This window comes from Corythoichthys intestinalis, chromosome 1 (genome assembly GCF_030265065.1).
Source record: "Corythoichthys intestinalis isolate RoL2023-P3 chromosome 1, ASM3026506v1, whole genome shotgun sequence".
In the NCBI taxonomy this organism is placed as follows: domain Eukaryota; kingdom Metazoa; phylum Chordata; class Actinopteri; order Syngnathiformes; family Syngnathidae; genus Corythoichthys; species Corythoichthys intestinalis.
In genome coordinates, this window is record NC_080395.1 from 36,605,746 (window position 1) to 36,622,627 (window position 16,882).

Below are 16,882 nucleotides of genomic sequence, written 5' to 3' on the forward strand. Positions count from 1 at the left end.
GATTGTTTTCTTGCGTTGGGAATTAAAATGGTCTATATAGTTTATCCAGCAGAGGGCAATATATAGCTAGTAATTCAGACTTGGGGACCAGATGTGTGCGAAGGGCTCATTTTAGAAATTAAATCGATTTTAGATATATTAGAACACGAAAAATCATAATTAAATATGGTGAAATGTAAGTAAATAAATGAATTAATGATTTAACTTAGGAGTATTATTGGGTGGCGATAACTACAGTGTATTTCTGTTTTTAGTCTTTTTATTATTAATGAATTGGACGTCTATCGTTGTCAATTCCAGCCAATGAGTTATTCGTAATAATAAAGTAAGACTAAACATTTCGCATTCAATTGTCTGGCGTTTAAATACTTTTCTCAGAGTATTTTGACTTTCCTACTACATCTACAAAACACCATAGACTTCATAATATAAGTCTATGAAAATACATTATTAATTTACTAAAAGTTTAATTAAACAAATCTGTTACTTTAACAAAGAGCTACCAACACTTCAGCTGAATCCTTAACTCTTTGGTTGCCATTGACGGCTCTAGACGTCCAATCAATTTAACTGGGAGGGTGGTCAGTCCCCCATCAAATTGGATTGGATGTCTAGCGCCGTCAGTGGCAGTGACTGAACAGTAGATGAATAAATACAAAATGAATTGACTAACTAGTAAATTGCATCACAAACCAAACATGTGATGCAGAAAACGTTTCAAAAGGCGCAGGGATGCAGTTTGTAGGGAGATGGACCGTACCAACATGGCCGCCAAACGAGGGGGAGGTCCTGTCCTCGAGCAGAGATCAAACCAAAAGTGATGACACGCGCGACCCTACTTTGTCTCGAGCCAGTGAAATGGAGGCAGCAGGGTGAATTTTACCGACTTTTCTTCACCATTTGTTACTAACTTTGTCCCGCTTGGTAGCAAACGTGAGTATTTTTTAAATTGACATTTTCGGGTTTTGTTCCCAATTTTGTCCACCTTTACACAGTAGGTGATGATGCTGTCTCACTCGAGCTGAAAATCATCAATAATGTGTGCGTGAGGGGTATTTATACTGAAAATGAGCAAAAACATTCATAGCTGGCCGAAAATAGTCACTTTGTGTTTGTTTATTTACGTTTAACATATGGCAGGTTTGCCATATATTACACTTTACACCAAATCAACACTTTACGAATACTTATTTTAAATTAACATTTAGCGTGACGTCAATTTATGTCATTCTTTTCACAACCATTATTTTACTTACTGTATTTATTTGACTACTTTCTTTATTTAGTGCAACTCTAAAATATTTTTTCTTCTTAGCGTTATAACGTCAATTTAGCACATTCGTGAACAAATTATTGGCGCCTTGTTTGTTTTATTCATGTAGTTCTTTTTTTTCCCCTTCCAAAAATGTTATTAGTTATAATGGGTGTCATATTGAGCTATTGAGCAATTGTGAAATGTAGAATAAGAGCAAAATATAATAGTAAAGTTTTTATTATTATTTATTTTTTAAAGAGGATCCCAACAAAGTTCATTTATACATATGTCATAATGTCGGTCAAACTGAGCTTTTGTAAACTTATAATTTTGTGGGGCATGTAAAAAAATATATACACATTTGATTTTTTATTTATTTATTTTTAACTTTGAAATGTTCCCTTTTTCTTGCAAATATCACTCACCAATCGTTGTTGAGATACAAATATTTCAAATTTTAATCAACCATGTTTTAGGATTAAACACAAAGTATTGGGCATTAAAATGTAACAAATCCATTTGAAAATATAATAAAATCCTATTGTATAAGTATTTTTGACATACTTCATAAACTGTTCATTCAGACAATTTTTATTCGAAAAAGGCTTTTTTGTTCATTTTAAAAAACAAATTGCACCATGAACACAAACAATTACCCACCTCGATTGTAGCAAGCATATTCCTCTCACAAGCGTTTATTGTTTTATGAACATTTTCTATTTGTGCCAGCCGTGAAATCACCAGGGTTTTGTTTGGAAAATATTTCTAAACGCTGTGCGTCTGTGTGTGTGCGCGCACTGCATTCATGTGCTGACTCGTAAATAAACAGTGCTTGTTGTGAGTCATGATGACAGAGAACGTACTGCATGTTGTGCATGCTCAAAATCCAGATTGGCTTAACGCTAGACAACACACGATCCCTGGGAGTTGCTGGAGAAAGAAAGCAAAGAATAAACATGTCAAGGACGTGTGTGGTATGATAGCAAAAGCAACCGGTCCAGCAAAATCAGAATCATCTTTATTGGCTAAAAGTTAAAACGCACAAGGATTTTGTCTCTGATGGTTGTGCCAAGAGTAGTTGTCAATCCATTTGAACCGGGAGGGATTGCAGGGAATGGTCATGTGTGCGGATGATCACTGCCAAGTCTCCCAGTCCGAATGGATTGGACATGCGGATGATCGATGCCAACCCTCCCTGTCTGAATGGATTGGACATCGCACGGACATCACAACTAGAAAAATCCTTACGTGTTCAGGTCCTTGCAGATTCTGTTCAGAAAGTCATTCAGTATATAAAAAAACAGTGCCCATCAAATCATGTTAAAATAGGGATGAACAATACGATTTGTTAAGCAGCGATCCAATCAAATCGATCAAAATGCAAAACATCGATCAGTTGTCAGCTTTTAGGTATGTCGTTTTGTTAAAAATACTTTTGATTCAAATGTTTCAGCATCAAAATTGTCTTGTATTTTTTGTTTTAGTCAAAATTTAAATGTGCAAAATACATACAAAACATTGTTATAAATCAATCAGATCCCTCTTGAATTTAAGGGAATCATGGTGGCGGACATTGTAAGATCGGCAAATATTGTATCGTTGTCATATCATTGTATATTGAACTGATATCACATCGTATAGTCATGAATTTGGGGATTGACTTGCTTTGGTGATCTTGGGGCAAATCAAAAGTCACAATAACAAAAAGAAATCTGTATTTTTGCACTACAAGTATAACATGCACCTAAAGTCCTTAATTTTTTCCCACCAAATTAACAGGGCACCTTATAATCTAGTGTGCCTCATGTACAGTATAAATTCTGGTTGTGCTTGCTGACCTCGAGCCTATTTTGCTGGAGTAACACTGTGTCATACTGCTCCAGTAAAGTGCTCAAAACACACTCACCATTATCAAACTCATAAATAAAACAAATGATAATTAAATAAAACGAGTAACAATATCAAAAGATAATAAAACAACAAATGTAGTACATTGATGAACTACTGCGCCTACTAAATCCTAAAAACATGGTCTTCACTAATCATTAGCAGCATAAAATAGGGTGACAATATATCGATATGGCGAAGTATCACAATACTTCTTATCCCAATAGGCCACAGGTGTCACACCGATTCCAGAAGGGGCCAAGTGGGTGCAGGTTTGCTTTCCAACCAATGAAGAGGACACCTTTTCACCAATCAGATCTTTTACATGTGTAATCAGTTAAACTTTGTCAGGTGCTGCTTGTTTCAGCGGGAAGTTCATTGGTTAAACTCTCTTCACGGAATCGGTTGGGAAAAAATCCAGCACTCACTTGGCCCTTTCTGGAATCGGTTTGACACCTGTGCAATAGGCTATCGATACGCACCCGCCATGAATCCACTACACCAAATATTTCAAACTACAACAGTGTCTATGTTAACTTATTGGCTGCAATTGATTTGGACTTGGGGGTTTCCCAGTCAAAATGAATTGAACATCTCGTGCCATCTACTGTATGTCACTCAAACATGAGCCTTCAAAGTCAGCCCTCCCGGTTTAAATGAACTGGACCTCTATCGTTGTCAGTGGCAGGCAGTGAGATAAGAAATAACACAACAATATAGCGTTACTGAATTTATATATTTTAAATTATGCACTGAAATATTCTCATAGTCAGGAAGGAATACAAAAGTTTTTTGACAGATTGTCCATCACAGTGCACAAAATAAACAGTGTTAATTTATTTCAAAATAGCTTGTTTTTCGATTTAGTAGTTGTATTGTGGAATATTGTAGAAGGATCTCCTGACCAATTTATCGATAATTGTTGTATCGTCATATTGTGAGGTAATCGTTATCGTGAACATTGTATCGCAAATCGTATTGTTTCGGCATATTTCAATAATGCTGACATGATGTCCAGTGTTGTGCCGATGTGGGGGTGCCGTTGAACCGTCCCTCATTTAGGCAGTTGGCTGTCCTCTGCCATCGATCTGACGGCGGCTGAGCAAACTGTGGATGAGAGCATTTCTTGGGGGTCATAGGTCAGCGCTGGGCACACATTGGAAGGTCCGCTGGTGTGTGACATCACTTTGCATGTGTTTGGGCAGTGGGTCAGCATGCATTCAAGCTGCTGCCGTTGCTACACTGACCAGATGACCCTTTTCGTACATGCGTACAGACACGCTTGGTGTGTTTTTTGCATACATAGGTGTGTGTGTGTAACATGATCTGCTGTCCAAGGTGGAGGATGGACGCTGCAATCCGGCTGGTCAGACTGAAAAGAGGGAAAGAATAGCAGGAATGGTGTGTGCGTTTGTTTGTGCTTGTGTGCAGCTGGTATGCGGCCCTGGCTAATAGAGAAAGAGCCTGGGGTTCTTATCTGACCTCTCCTCGGTTGACCTTTCACCCCTATCCAAGACAAGCCCTTTGTGTGCGTCCACGCAACTCGAGCGTAGGAGTTAGTGTTTGTGAGTGTGCATCAAAGTCTTGCTTAAACATTGTTATCTCAGTGGTGATGAGACCTCAATTCAGAAAGTTTGGATGTGTTATTTGAAATATGTCAATTGTGGATAGACACGTATGCATGATGGTAACATGTCAATATTGTGGCTGATTGATCGAAACAATAGAGGTGCAAAGTTTTGAAATGCTAAGGAGCCCGTGTCGGTAACATCCTGAAAGAAAGGGACCTCCAGAGTTTAAAGGGGTCCTAACTACAGGTTTTGTATTTGTGTGCTTGAGTGTGGTGGTGGGAAGGCAGGGACCAAGGGGTCATAAAATGCCACAATAGTGTCTCTCTCCCCAGGGTGAAAGAGAGACAGAAAGGGAAGAAGAGATGGGGAGGCAGGGGGTGGGGGGGAATTTAGGGATAAAAGGATCTACCACTTCCACGTCAGGGAGGGTGGGACCGGGGGGACGCAAAAAGAAAAGATCAACAAAGGTTTCGAGGAAGATTCAACTACAGTACTCTCAGTACATGTTTTTAACACAAACAGACATTTTGACTTGATAATAACCCATCAGTGAGATTTTATTCACATCCTTTATATTTGGTAATCTTTCAATTCAGTGGCTGTCATTGTCAGCGCTTGATGTTCAATCCATTTGGACTGAAAGGGCTGGCAGCAACTTCACTGTCAGCCCTTCCTCTTCAAATGGATAGGGCATCTACTAGTTGCAAACAAATTTAAATTCACAGCAAAAGGATGAAAAGAGCAACATGATTGGACGTCTATCATCGTCAATTCAAAGAAAGAGGTAACAAACTCATCAGCTGCCATTAATAGGCCAGTAATAAACAAACCAAAGTTGCTTTAAAAATGAACTGGTTTTGCCTTGACCATTCAGTAACTATCGCATATTAACACTTGCAACACTGAAATTAGGGGAACAGAATAACGACTTCTTACTGTTCGGCTTTAAGGAATATGGCCATCCAATGCCAGCCAACCCAGTTAGAATTAATTTAATGTTTATCACTGTCAATAGCAGTGAATGAGAATAATAATAATCTTTTTTTTCCCCCTAATAAATGTTTTAAACTCAAAAGCCAGTTGGTAGACACTCGAATATTTTAATATTTTTCCCCAAATATTTCAACAGGCTACTAATGCAAAGTGACACTTGGCGGTCGGGATTGTTATGTTGATTGACTATTGGTCCTGGTTTTTGGTCAGGAGGACATTTCCCCGCTTTCATCCTGTGTCTCCCCGTGGTTGTAAACGTCAGTCTGCTCTTTGCCAGAAGGTGTGATTACTTCCTCTCCTTCCTCGCGGGCCGTGTTATGACCGGCCTTTTCTGTCTTCCTCCCCTCTTGTCTCGCCACAAAGCGGTGCGAAGCAATGACAGTCTGCATTGTTTGGTTACATGTGAAAGCAGAAGGTGGCTGTCCATATGTGTGTTTATCTGCTTTTTATGTTCTGCGATTTAAGACTGAGATGGAATATGGCAAAAAAATTGAGCTCGAATCTTAGTAATCAGCAATGTCATATTAAATAGACAATCTGCTGATGCAAACAGGCTAGTTTGCTAGATTTTGAACAGTTCCTGAAAAAGAGTCCAATGTTGATGATTTTCAAAGTGGTTCATTAAACTCCAGGTAATATAAACTGTAAAGTTAAACACACATAAGAAAGAAAATTGCACATGTTATGCACTAAAATACAAATACATGTCATTTTCAAGCGCCTCCTAGCTTAAGGCTAATTGTACACGCCACTGTATTAAAATGTAGCATTTACAAAACCAGCAACATAAAAAAAAAGTGAAAAGAATAAAGATCGGATGACATCATAAAAAAAGAATCGTGATAATTTTTGGGCCAGATCGCCCAGCCCTACTTCAGGTTGTGGTTTAGTAACAATTTTTAGTAGCTACTAGTAGTCGATTACTGTAGATGCAAGTTTCCACATAGATTGAATTTATAGTCTCCCATCCTCAGGTTACTCTTTTGTTTATGTGTATAATAGTACAGTGGTAAGATCTAATTTTAATGGCCATTACATTATGTGTAATGGAATGGAATGAAATGGGTATGTAATTTGGATGTGTAATTTACTTATCAATTTAGCATCATCTAACTTGTAAATCTAAAAACTTGTGATACTGAGTGAAACTGACAATCGAAAGGTTAACAAACTAAACACAGCTTTTTTGCCCCCAATCTTTGTTGTTGTTTTTTTGTTTGTTTGTTTTGTTTTGTTTTGTTTTGTTGTTTGGGTTTTTTTTTGTGATGGGGATAAGGATGAGAGTTTTTCAAAAAAAATACTGTAGATAAAATGACTGATTTTCTAAACATAAATCAGTGATGTATCGCATATGCTAAAAGAAAAAGCAAATGACAATGATTTTGCTTTCTCTCCATTTTGATTTTCTGCTCTATCTCTTGCTTTATCTCCCCTGATACCAAATATTCATTTCTTTCCCAATATTACTCTGTATCAAGTTCCACTGAAAACTTTTCTTTTAACAGATTACAGAATCAATTCTTCTCCTTTTTCAAAACATATCATTTAGTTAGGAGTAGTAAATTCCATGTTTTCTAAAACACTAAAGGTTCATTTCTTTGGACACTTTTGTGACAGATTGGAACGGGCATCTGCAAAACAGCCACTTTTATAGTTGTTCCTGATAAAATGTTCAGTCAGTGAATGTTTTGTTCCGGCTGTGAAACAATTCATAAATGTCCGTCACTGTAGAGAGACGGACTGTTTGTCCTCTTACAAAGTTCTTCGTGTGTTGTCCTTTCCCTAATTTTTTAAAAGTGGCTTTTAATGAAAGATTCTTGGCCAGAGTTGACATGAAGTTTGCTAGACGCAGTCACGCTAACATAGGTCGTATGTCACTAAATGGCTAAAGTGGTTTGTTTATATATGTAGCTGACCTATAGGTTGCTTGTGTCAGACGGTCATGTTTGTCTTTGTACGTATGTGCAAGCATATGCATGCTTTCTGTGTGCTTTCTCATGTTCCTAAAGTTAAATGGGGGTCGCCAGCATATGGGCAGAAGGGGGGATTATGTTGGCGTTAGCATCCACCCTTGTTATTTACCTCCAGGTTGACCTAGTTTAGTCAGTACTACATTGATTTACATGAAAGTAATAATTGTACCCTATCATAGAGAAATACCTTATTTAATCATTCTTGTTTGTGGCATTACCATGGAGCAGTGACATTATAGTCAATACTAAGGGTGTAACGGTACATGTATTTGTATTGAACCATTTCGGTACGTGGTGCCCGGTTTGGAACGGAGGCGTACCGAACGAGTTTCTGACATAATGTAACCCTTACTTTTCGAGGCTGTGAGTCGATCGGGTTACAGTTTCTTTGTGTAGATTATATTTACTCCGTCTTCTCTACTATAATAATGCGGACCAACACGGTAGGACAGTAGAACCCAGAAACGTCAACGGCGCAACAACGTGGCCGCCGCGAGAACGCAGTGAAACGCGGGCATTAAAGTCAATCAGCCAATGCACACCAGTCGCAGTGCAGCGGCGTGTTAGACGCGTCCCAGAAGCGGCTCAACACGACGCACGCGAAAAGAACGGCAGAGTTTATTATTTGACGCAGGACGCGACCCTCCTGCGTTAATACTACTACCGGTAGCTAGGATCGGGCAGACCGGTAGTCACTTGTGTAAAAATACGGTGGATCCGGTCGATTTTCAAACTAATATGCAATCGTAACCCACTTTTGAGTCCATCAGATCTCTTGAGTGGTATATAGGGGCACAGTTGACTTGTCTTTGTTGATTTACTGCTGTCTTCTCTGCTATAATAATCACCAACACGGCCCATGTTCAATACAAAACCCTCCTACCACAACAAAACAAGTAGGAACTAATATTCACATAGGAACTAAAGTTATACAACATAAAATATACAATATAAATGAATACAACATCACATTTGTAAAATATAAACACATAATAAAATAAATAATAGCCCATTTAAAAAAAATAAATTGAAATGAGCTAAAACACCTGTAATTAAATCATAAGAATAATACACAGATCCTGGTTACACAATTAAATGTATTAATTTCTGTGTGGCGCTTTAACTTGAGAAAATCCACCAATAAAGCTTTTGAAAACAGTTCATAAGAAAAGAAAATGATTCATTGAGGCATTTCATTAGTAAAATACATGTTAAAATATTTGTAATTGGGATTGCTTTTCTCTTTAGCAAAGGACTTCTTTTTTCTTCTTTCTTTCAGAAAGAAAGATGACCAATACGCGGGGTCTGAAAGGCAAATTGTTGGTGGATTATCTTAAAATACCCACTACTTTTTGATCAGAATTCTAGCTTTGTATAGGCTAATGTTCCTATTGTTGAAAGCACAAAGGTGTGTAATAAACAACTAGCACATTTATATTTTGCATTTTGTTTTCTTATTGTACCGAAAATGAACCGAACCGTGACCTCAAAACCGAGGTACGTACCAAACCGAGATTTTTGTGTACCGTTGCACCCCTAGTATATATCATGCACTTTACGCTCTGTGCTTGAGTTTAAGCACAGTTTGAACGAGTGTTTTCTTCATTGAGGCTGTGGTCAACCAGAGAGCGCTGCAGGGAGAGAGAAAACAGAGAAAAACAAAGAGGGCGTAGCGTCTAGGTCAGGGTGTCCTTACTCTGTCAGTGCAGCTGATTTTATGGCATGCTGTCTGGACACATGCCTCCATTAGTAGCTGCTGTTAATGTGGATGGGAAGATGTGTCTCCTGAAGTATCAAACTGTTCTATTCAGGTGTTTACTGGACTTTTGAACTCACTGACTGCCATTGACAGCAATAGATGTCCAATACATACAGTATGAAGTGGGAGGGCTGGCAGTGAATTTAGTAAAATTGTGGTTTCCTTCAGAGGGTCGTTGACTGCAAACTAAAGTTGCCAGAATTTATCAAGTAATTCAGAGCCAATGAAATGAATCAACAACTATGTTGATAAATCGTTTAGTGACATTGCTGCCCTAAATGTTCATTTTTGATTTAATTTTTTTAAAAAAAGGAAAAACAGTAAATATTCCCCCCAATTTCTATTTGAATGCTATTTTTAGCAAGAAACATGAAGTTAATGCAGGATTTACTTCCATGAGCCACACAAAATGATGTAGCAGACTCGATTTGGCCCTCACGCCTTAAGTTTGACACCTGTTAAATAGCGAAAGTAGGATTAACTCATTTACTTCCAGCAATATGTACAGTGGGGAGAACAAGTATTTGATACACTACCGATTTTGCTGGTTTTCCCACTTGCAAGCCATGTAGTGGTCTGTAATTTGTATCATAAGTTCTCTTCAACTGTGATGGACGGAATCTAATACAAAAATCCAGAAAATCACATTGTATATTTTTTAAATAATACATTTGTATTTAACTGCATGAAATAAATATTTGATACATTACCAACTAGTAAATATTTCGGCTCTTAGTTCTTTTTTAAGAACCCCTCCTGTTCTCCACTCATTACCGGAAGTAACTGCGCCTGTTTGAACTTGTTACCTGTATAAAAGACACCTGTTCACATGCTCAAACAAACTCCAACCTCTCCACAATGGTCAAGACCAAAGAGCTGTGTAAGGACATCAGGGATAAAATAATAGACCTGCACAAGGCTGGGATGGGCCACAGGAAAATAAGCAAGCAGCTTGGTGAGAAGGTAACTGTTTGAGCGATTATTAGAAAATGGAAGAAGTTCAAGTTGACGGTCAATCTGCCTCGTTCTGGGGCTCCATGCAAGATCTCACCTCGTGGGGCATCACTGATCATGAGGAAGGTGAGGGATCAGCCCAGAACTACACGGCAGGACCTGGTCAATGACCTGAAGAGAGCTGGAACCACAGTCTCGAAGAAAACCATCGAAACACGTTACGCCGTTATGGATTAAAATACTACAGCGCACGCAAGGTCCCGCTGCTGAAGCCAGTGCATGTCCAGACACGTCTGAAGTTTGCCACTGACGATCTGGATGATCCAAAGGAGCAATGGGAGAAGGTCATGTGGTCGGATGAGACCAAAATTGAACTTTATGGTCTAAACTCGGCTCGTCCTGTTTGGAGGAAAAAGAAAGACGAGTACAACCCCAAGAACACCATCCCAACTGTGAAACATGGAGGAGGAAACATCATTTTTTGGGGCTGCTTCTCTGCCAAGGGTACAGGACGACTGCACCGTATTGAGGGGAGGATGGATGGGGCTATGTATCGCTAGATCTTGGCTGACAACCTCCTTCCTTCATTGAGAGCCCTGAAGATGGGTCGTGGCTGGGTCTTCCAGCATGACAACAACCCAAAGCACAAAGCCAAGGCAACTAAAGAGTGGCTCCGTAAGAAGCATCTTAAGGTCCTGGAGTGGCCTAGCCAGTCACCAGATCTGAACCCGATAGAAAATCTATGGAGGGAGCTGAAAGTCCATGTTGCCCGGCAGCAGCCCCGAAACCTGAAGGCTCTGGAGAAGATCTGCATGGAGGAGTGGGCCAAAATCCCTGCTGCAGTGTGTGCAAACCTTGTCGTTTGGTATCTGTAATAGCAAACAAAGGTTTCTGTACCTAATATTAAATTCGATTTTTGTGATGTATCAAATACTTATTTCATGCAATTGAATGCTAATTCATTATTTAAAAATCATACAATGTGATTTTCTGTTTTTTTGTATTAGATTCCGTCCCTCACAGTTGAAGAGAACTTATGATACAAATTACAGACCTCTACATGCTTTGCTAGTGGGAAAACCAGCAAAATCGGCAGTGTATCAAATACTTGTTCTCCCCACTGTATGTGATTCACACAGTATGTGATGTGATAGTCAAAAGATTTGCTTTTTAATTTTTAAAAATACCTTTTAACAGCAATAGACGTCCAATCTGTCTAAACTAGCAGCGGTTCAAATGTATTGGATGTCTAGTGGTGTCAATGACAGCCAAAGAGTTAACTATTCACTGTTATGTTTTTTCTCAGAATACCAATGGGGAACTCATATGCGGGCCAGCTGCGGACCACGCGCTTTGAGGAGGTCCTTCACAATTCTATTGAAGCATCTCTGAGGTCCAACATTGTGGTGCCTCGGCCAGTTTTCTCCCAACTCTACCTTGAGGCAGAGCAGCCATTGGCACATAATGGTGAGTTATGATGAAACCCAGAAGAGTCTTTTGTGAGTGAATGCAAGGGGATCGCACCTAAAAAAAAATTGGCAAAATGCCTCAACAGGCCGCACGGAAAATGACGAGGAGGAGGATGAAGATGGTTCTGAATCAAACAGCCCTCCAATACCCTATCAGATGAAACCCCCACCTGAAGGATGCTGCACCACAGACGGTTTGTGCACATATATATGAGTTTGCCCTCTAAAGTGCATGTTAAAAATTTTTTAAAAGTCTCCTCCCTCTAGGCTTCTGTCAGGCAGGCAGGGATCTGCGCCTGTCATCGTTGGCGTCAGACACCTTGGAAGTGTCGCCTGGGTTCATGTTGATCGGACTCAAGTCACCCTCCCTCCCTGATAGCCTGCTGGTGGGCGCCGTCGACCATCGTTTCCTGCCTGATGAACGGGGTCACAATGCCCTGCTCGGTAAGATGGACGATCTCGCAGCAGACCTCTTGGCCAGGAAACCATCATCATATCATGCTTGTGTGCTTCCCCGCAGGTTTCTCAGGGAGTTGCATGGGCTGTGGAGAAAAGGGATTCCGCTACTTCACAGACTTTGCCAACCATATTAATCTTAAACTCAGCACCCAGCCTAAGAAACAGAAGCACTTAAAGTTCCATCTGTATCGAAACAACCAAGGCGTGCTGGTTAAAGGAGCTCCCATCTGTTGGAGAGGACACGGTAAGACTACCTAATAGAGATTTACTAAGATGATCAAAGATGATTATATTACAACTGTAAAAATTATGCAGTTCTACTATGAATTGTCGGCCAAATATGTTGATGGAATTACACTTATGTCTTATCACACTAGTTATTCAAATTGACGCCACAGTCATCGACAGACTGGTGTTAATGTTTTTCTGCCTTTGTTTTCCACAATATTCACCACCAATCATAAAAGCATGTTGATTTTAATGATTCATGTACATAATTAAACGGTTAAAGAATGCCAAGGGGAAGGATTTAGAGCCATCTTCCGATCTTGAAAACCCGATAACAGCAATAACATTTACGTCCAGGTGGACTGGTAGTAAAACCTTAAGCATAGGTCAATGTTTAGCCTGAAGGTAATGAAATCCCACTCATGCAAAAATGTGCTCTCTTAATCAGGAGCTCACACCTACTATATATGTAAAATCTCTTTTTACAATAAATACATTCATTAGTAACAATTGAATAACAAAATTCTGTTGGTTTACATTTTATGCTGATTTAGACTAAGATTACAATGCAAATTCCAAAATTGCAATCAGTTTTTTTCTAGCATGTAGCAAGTTTTTCTCAACAATTTACCTACTTACTATGTGTTTACTACTTACCAGCAATTATAAATACCATCGACATATTGTTTTTGTAAAAACACAATAGTGTTGAATAAACATTCCATTCATACATGTTTCCTTCATAATTCAAAGTATGTCAATATTTTATTTTGATATATTTAACAAGTACATATCTTCAGTATTTTTCATATTTCTTATCTCTTTGGCTGCCATTGACAGCACCAGACACCCAATCTATTTTGACTTGAAGGGGGTAGCAGCAAGTGATCGCTGTCAGCCCTGCCAGTTAAAATGGATTTGATGTCTAACGCCGTCATCAGTACGCGAAAACTGTAATTACATGGTAATAACATAGTAATAACTTTTAACTATAAAGTATTAATAGCAGTGGTGAGTGAAGTAATTTTATGTTCAAATCTTTCACATCTATCACCGTCAATGGAAAGCAATGAGTTTAATATCCTATCTTTATAGTTAAATACAGGGGAAAAAAAGGGTCTCGATTTTGGATTTCACACCCTAAAGTTAAAAGGTTCACGTTAAAAACACTGTCAGACAGACCTAATGCAACAAAAAATGTGTTTCTCACTGTAGTAAATTTTATTAAATTTAGATGTAATTTTTTTTTTAATCATCCACCACATGTACACAAAAATAGTCGTAAAATGCACAGGGTTTTTTTTGTTGTTGTTGTTGTTTTTTTTTTTTTTTTCAAAATTATTCAACCCCTAGTTCAGTATAGTGTAGTATTTCTGACATTTATAATCTCATTTCATAGACTTCACTATCAGTTGACTGGACACGGGGCTAGTGGCGGGTCCGTAGGGGGCCTATTTTCAGAAACTTAAAATTCAAATATTTTCAAAACCAAAGCTGCTAGCGACCTAAAACCAAAACAGGGGCAGCTCCCATAGGCATATACAAGTCTCCATGAGCAGCAACATCAAAAAATTCAAAGTCGTTTGCTAATCAAATCCCGATTAGTTATTTTTTGTATAACAAAACTTAAAATGGCTATAAAATTCTCAGATTTTACGCTAGATGCACACAAATCACCAAATGCAGAGATTATTACCTATATTTTCAGAATTAATTGCAATATATAACATATGATATTAGTTTTTGCCCGAAATAGCGACTTAATTTTTTTAATTTAGTGCAGTTATGACATAAGATTTCAACAGCTAATAAATCACTAAATTATAACATCAGAAACTAATACTTGAGGAAAGCATGCAGAATCATCTTAATTTTACGCAACAAAAGCAAAATTTGCATTTTTTTATATACAATCACAACTTATTTAGGTTTAATTCCGATGTTATTATTGCCTCAGCACGGAGGCATGTCTTGCTGGCTATCTGGCCCTCTTCGTTTTTAGATTGAAATGTTACATTAACTAAAACGTGTAAAAGGCGATTTTTTTGTGTGTGTATGAATGCAGAAATGTCTAAATTACTACTTTTTGCCAAAATCGGGCAGCTGTCCGAAAATTATATGATCATTTGAATGTAAACTTACGCTATTGTGTATGGATACAACATTGCGGCCATCACAAAACAAAGAGGTTTTTAAGTTGAAAATTCTTGTGAATAACTGCGTTCATTCTCGAATTTCTATGGATATGTACCAGGGCTGTCAAAATTACCGCGTTAACAGGCGGTAATTAATTTTTTAAATTAATCACTTTAAAATATTTGACACAATTAACGCACATGCCCCACTCAAACAGATTAAAATGACAGCAAAGTGCAATGTCTACTTGTTACTTGTGTTTTTTGGTGTTTTGTCGCCCTCTGCTGGCGCTTGGGTGCGACTGATTTCATGGGCTTCAGCACCCATGAGCATTGTGTAATTATTGACATCAACAATGGCAGGCTACTAGTTTAGTTTTTTGATTGAAAATTTTACAAATTTTATTAAAACGAAAACATTAAGAGGGGTTTTAATATAAAATTTCTATAACTTGTACAAACATTTATCTTTTAAGAACTACAAGTCTTTCTATCCATGGATCGCTTTAACAGAATGTTAATAATGTTAATGCCATCTGGTTAATTTATTGTTATAATAAACAAATACAGAACTTATGTACCATATGTTGAATGTACTGTATACATCCATCTTGTGTCTTATCTTTCCATTCCAACACTAATTTACAGAAAAATATGGCATATTTTAGAGGTGGTTTGAATTGCGATTAATTATGATTAATTAATTTTTAAGCTGTAAATAACTCGATTAAAAATTTTAATCGTTTGACAGCCCTAATATGAACATATAACAGTCTAGATTCTTGGTCAAAAGCAAAATACCAGGCAGTTATCATTTATTTTACGTAAATATTTCGAGCTAGAATTACGCTATCGTGTAAAACCAATGTGGAGCCAACACAAAACAAAGAGTTTTTAAGTTGAAAATTCTTGTAAATATAATATTACGAGCTAAAGTTATGCAAATTTTTGCCATGCATTTTTTTCACAAAGTTTCAAAGTGGATGCAATGGGCTATTTTATTTAATAATTACCTTGAATCCTCGACCAATCACTCTGTCTTGAGACACTCCTGCCTGCTTGTATGCAGCAAAACCTTCATCCTTTATCCACCTAAATCCGGCGTTTGAATGCAGCGTGTGTTTGAGTTTATACAAGTGAATGCCTGGGTCGGCCCCCAACGGGAAGCCGTGGCGCAATGATTGTGGGAGCTGTCACGTCAACTGATGGTGAAGTCTATGCTCATTCATAATCAGATCAAATAAGGATTTTAAGTGAAATGTAGACAAATGCAATTGCCGATCTTACAAGTATTCATTTGATCTAATTATGCATAAAATAAAAATAGATACGTCATATGACAACATAAACCTATACTACAGTGGGGGTTGAATAGTTTTGAGCACAACTGTATCTCTTTTGTTTCAGATGGTCGAATAAGACAGATGAGCTCCAGTCTGTCGGAGACTCGTGCGACAACAGATGAACAACCATCAAGATTGGCTTTGATGCAGTCCTCACGCGCACCTGGCAGCTACACAGGTTTCACAACTTCTTTACCGTTACATATTTTTGAGCTGTTTCCTAAAGTGCCTGTGACAGCATAAAAAAAAATCTTAAATAGCAATATTATGTGAATTAGAATCATATTTTGAGACAATTCGAGTATATACAATTTGGCAAAGCGCAGATGGCGAGAAATTAGTCTTTTAATCTGCCGTTTAGCACCTGCCTGTCATTATAACGCTCTAGCGTCCCCAGCTGGAGGATGACGTTGGCAGGGTCACGATTTCATCTGACTTAGAATTCAGCCCATTGAGGGGGAATTATTCCGAATGAGAAAAATGTGACAAACAGGGCAGCAAAATGTCATTGTTTCAATCTTTAAACTCCAATATTTTTACATTATGTTCTTTTTATCTAAGTATTTTTCCCCAATTGCTAAATAAATGGTATGGTCATGACAAATAACAGTCTTGTGCTAAATGGAATATGGAATATTAAAAATGCATTTATTCAGTACGACATGGCAAAATTACTCCTTAATGGTCAAAACTGTCGACTTCTTGCACCTCCCAAGCGATATTTTATGCCACCCAAGTTAGTCCGACTTTTGTCATTTCCCTGCCCCGGCTTCGGAGAGCGTAAATAAACTAGGAGGCGTGACAGCTAGCCGACATGTTAACTCAAACTGAGGGGCGTTTCCAAGTCATATTCTCG

The 16,882-nt window shown here is 38.2% G+C and overlaps 1 protein-coding gene across 1 annotated transcript in view; it reads left to right on the top strand.

The window, feature by feature from the left end:
• Nucleotides 1–848: 848 nt before the first annotated feature.
• Nucleotides 849–16,882, top strand: part of greb1 (growth regulating estrogen receptor binding 1) — a 45,998-nt gene continuing 29,964 nt past the window's right edge. The window contains exons 1-6 of the mRNA XM_057851865.1: nt 849–933; nt 11,699–11,859; nt 11,948–12,055; nt 12,129–12,305; nt 12,382–12,564; nt 16,091–16,204. Of these exons, the coding sequence (XP_057707848.1) occupies nt 11,706–11,859; nt 11,948–12,055; nt 12,129–12,305; nt 12,382–12,564; nt 16,091–16,204 (736 nt within the window). The 5' untranslated portion in view covers nt 849–933; nt 11,699–11,705. The remainder of the gene's footprint in view (nt 934–11,698; nt 11,860–11,947; nt 12,056–12,128; nt 12,306–12,381; nt 12,565–16,090; nt 16,205–16,882) is intronic.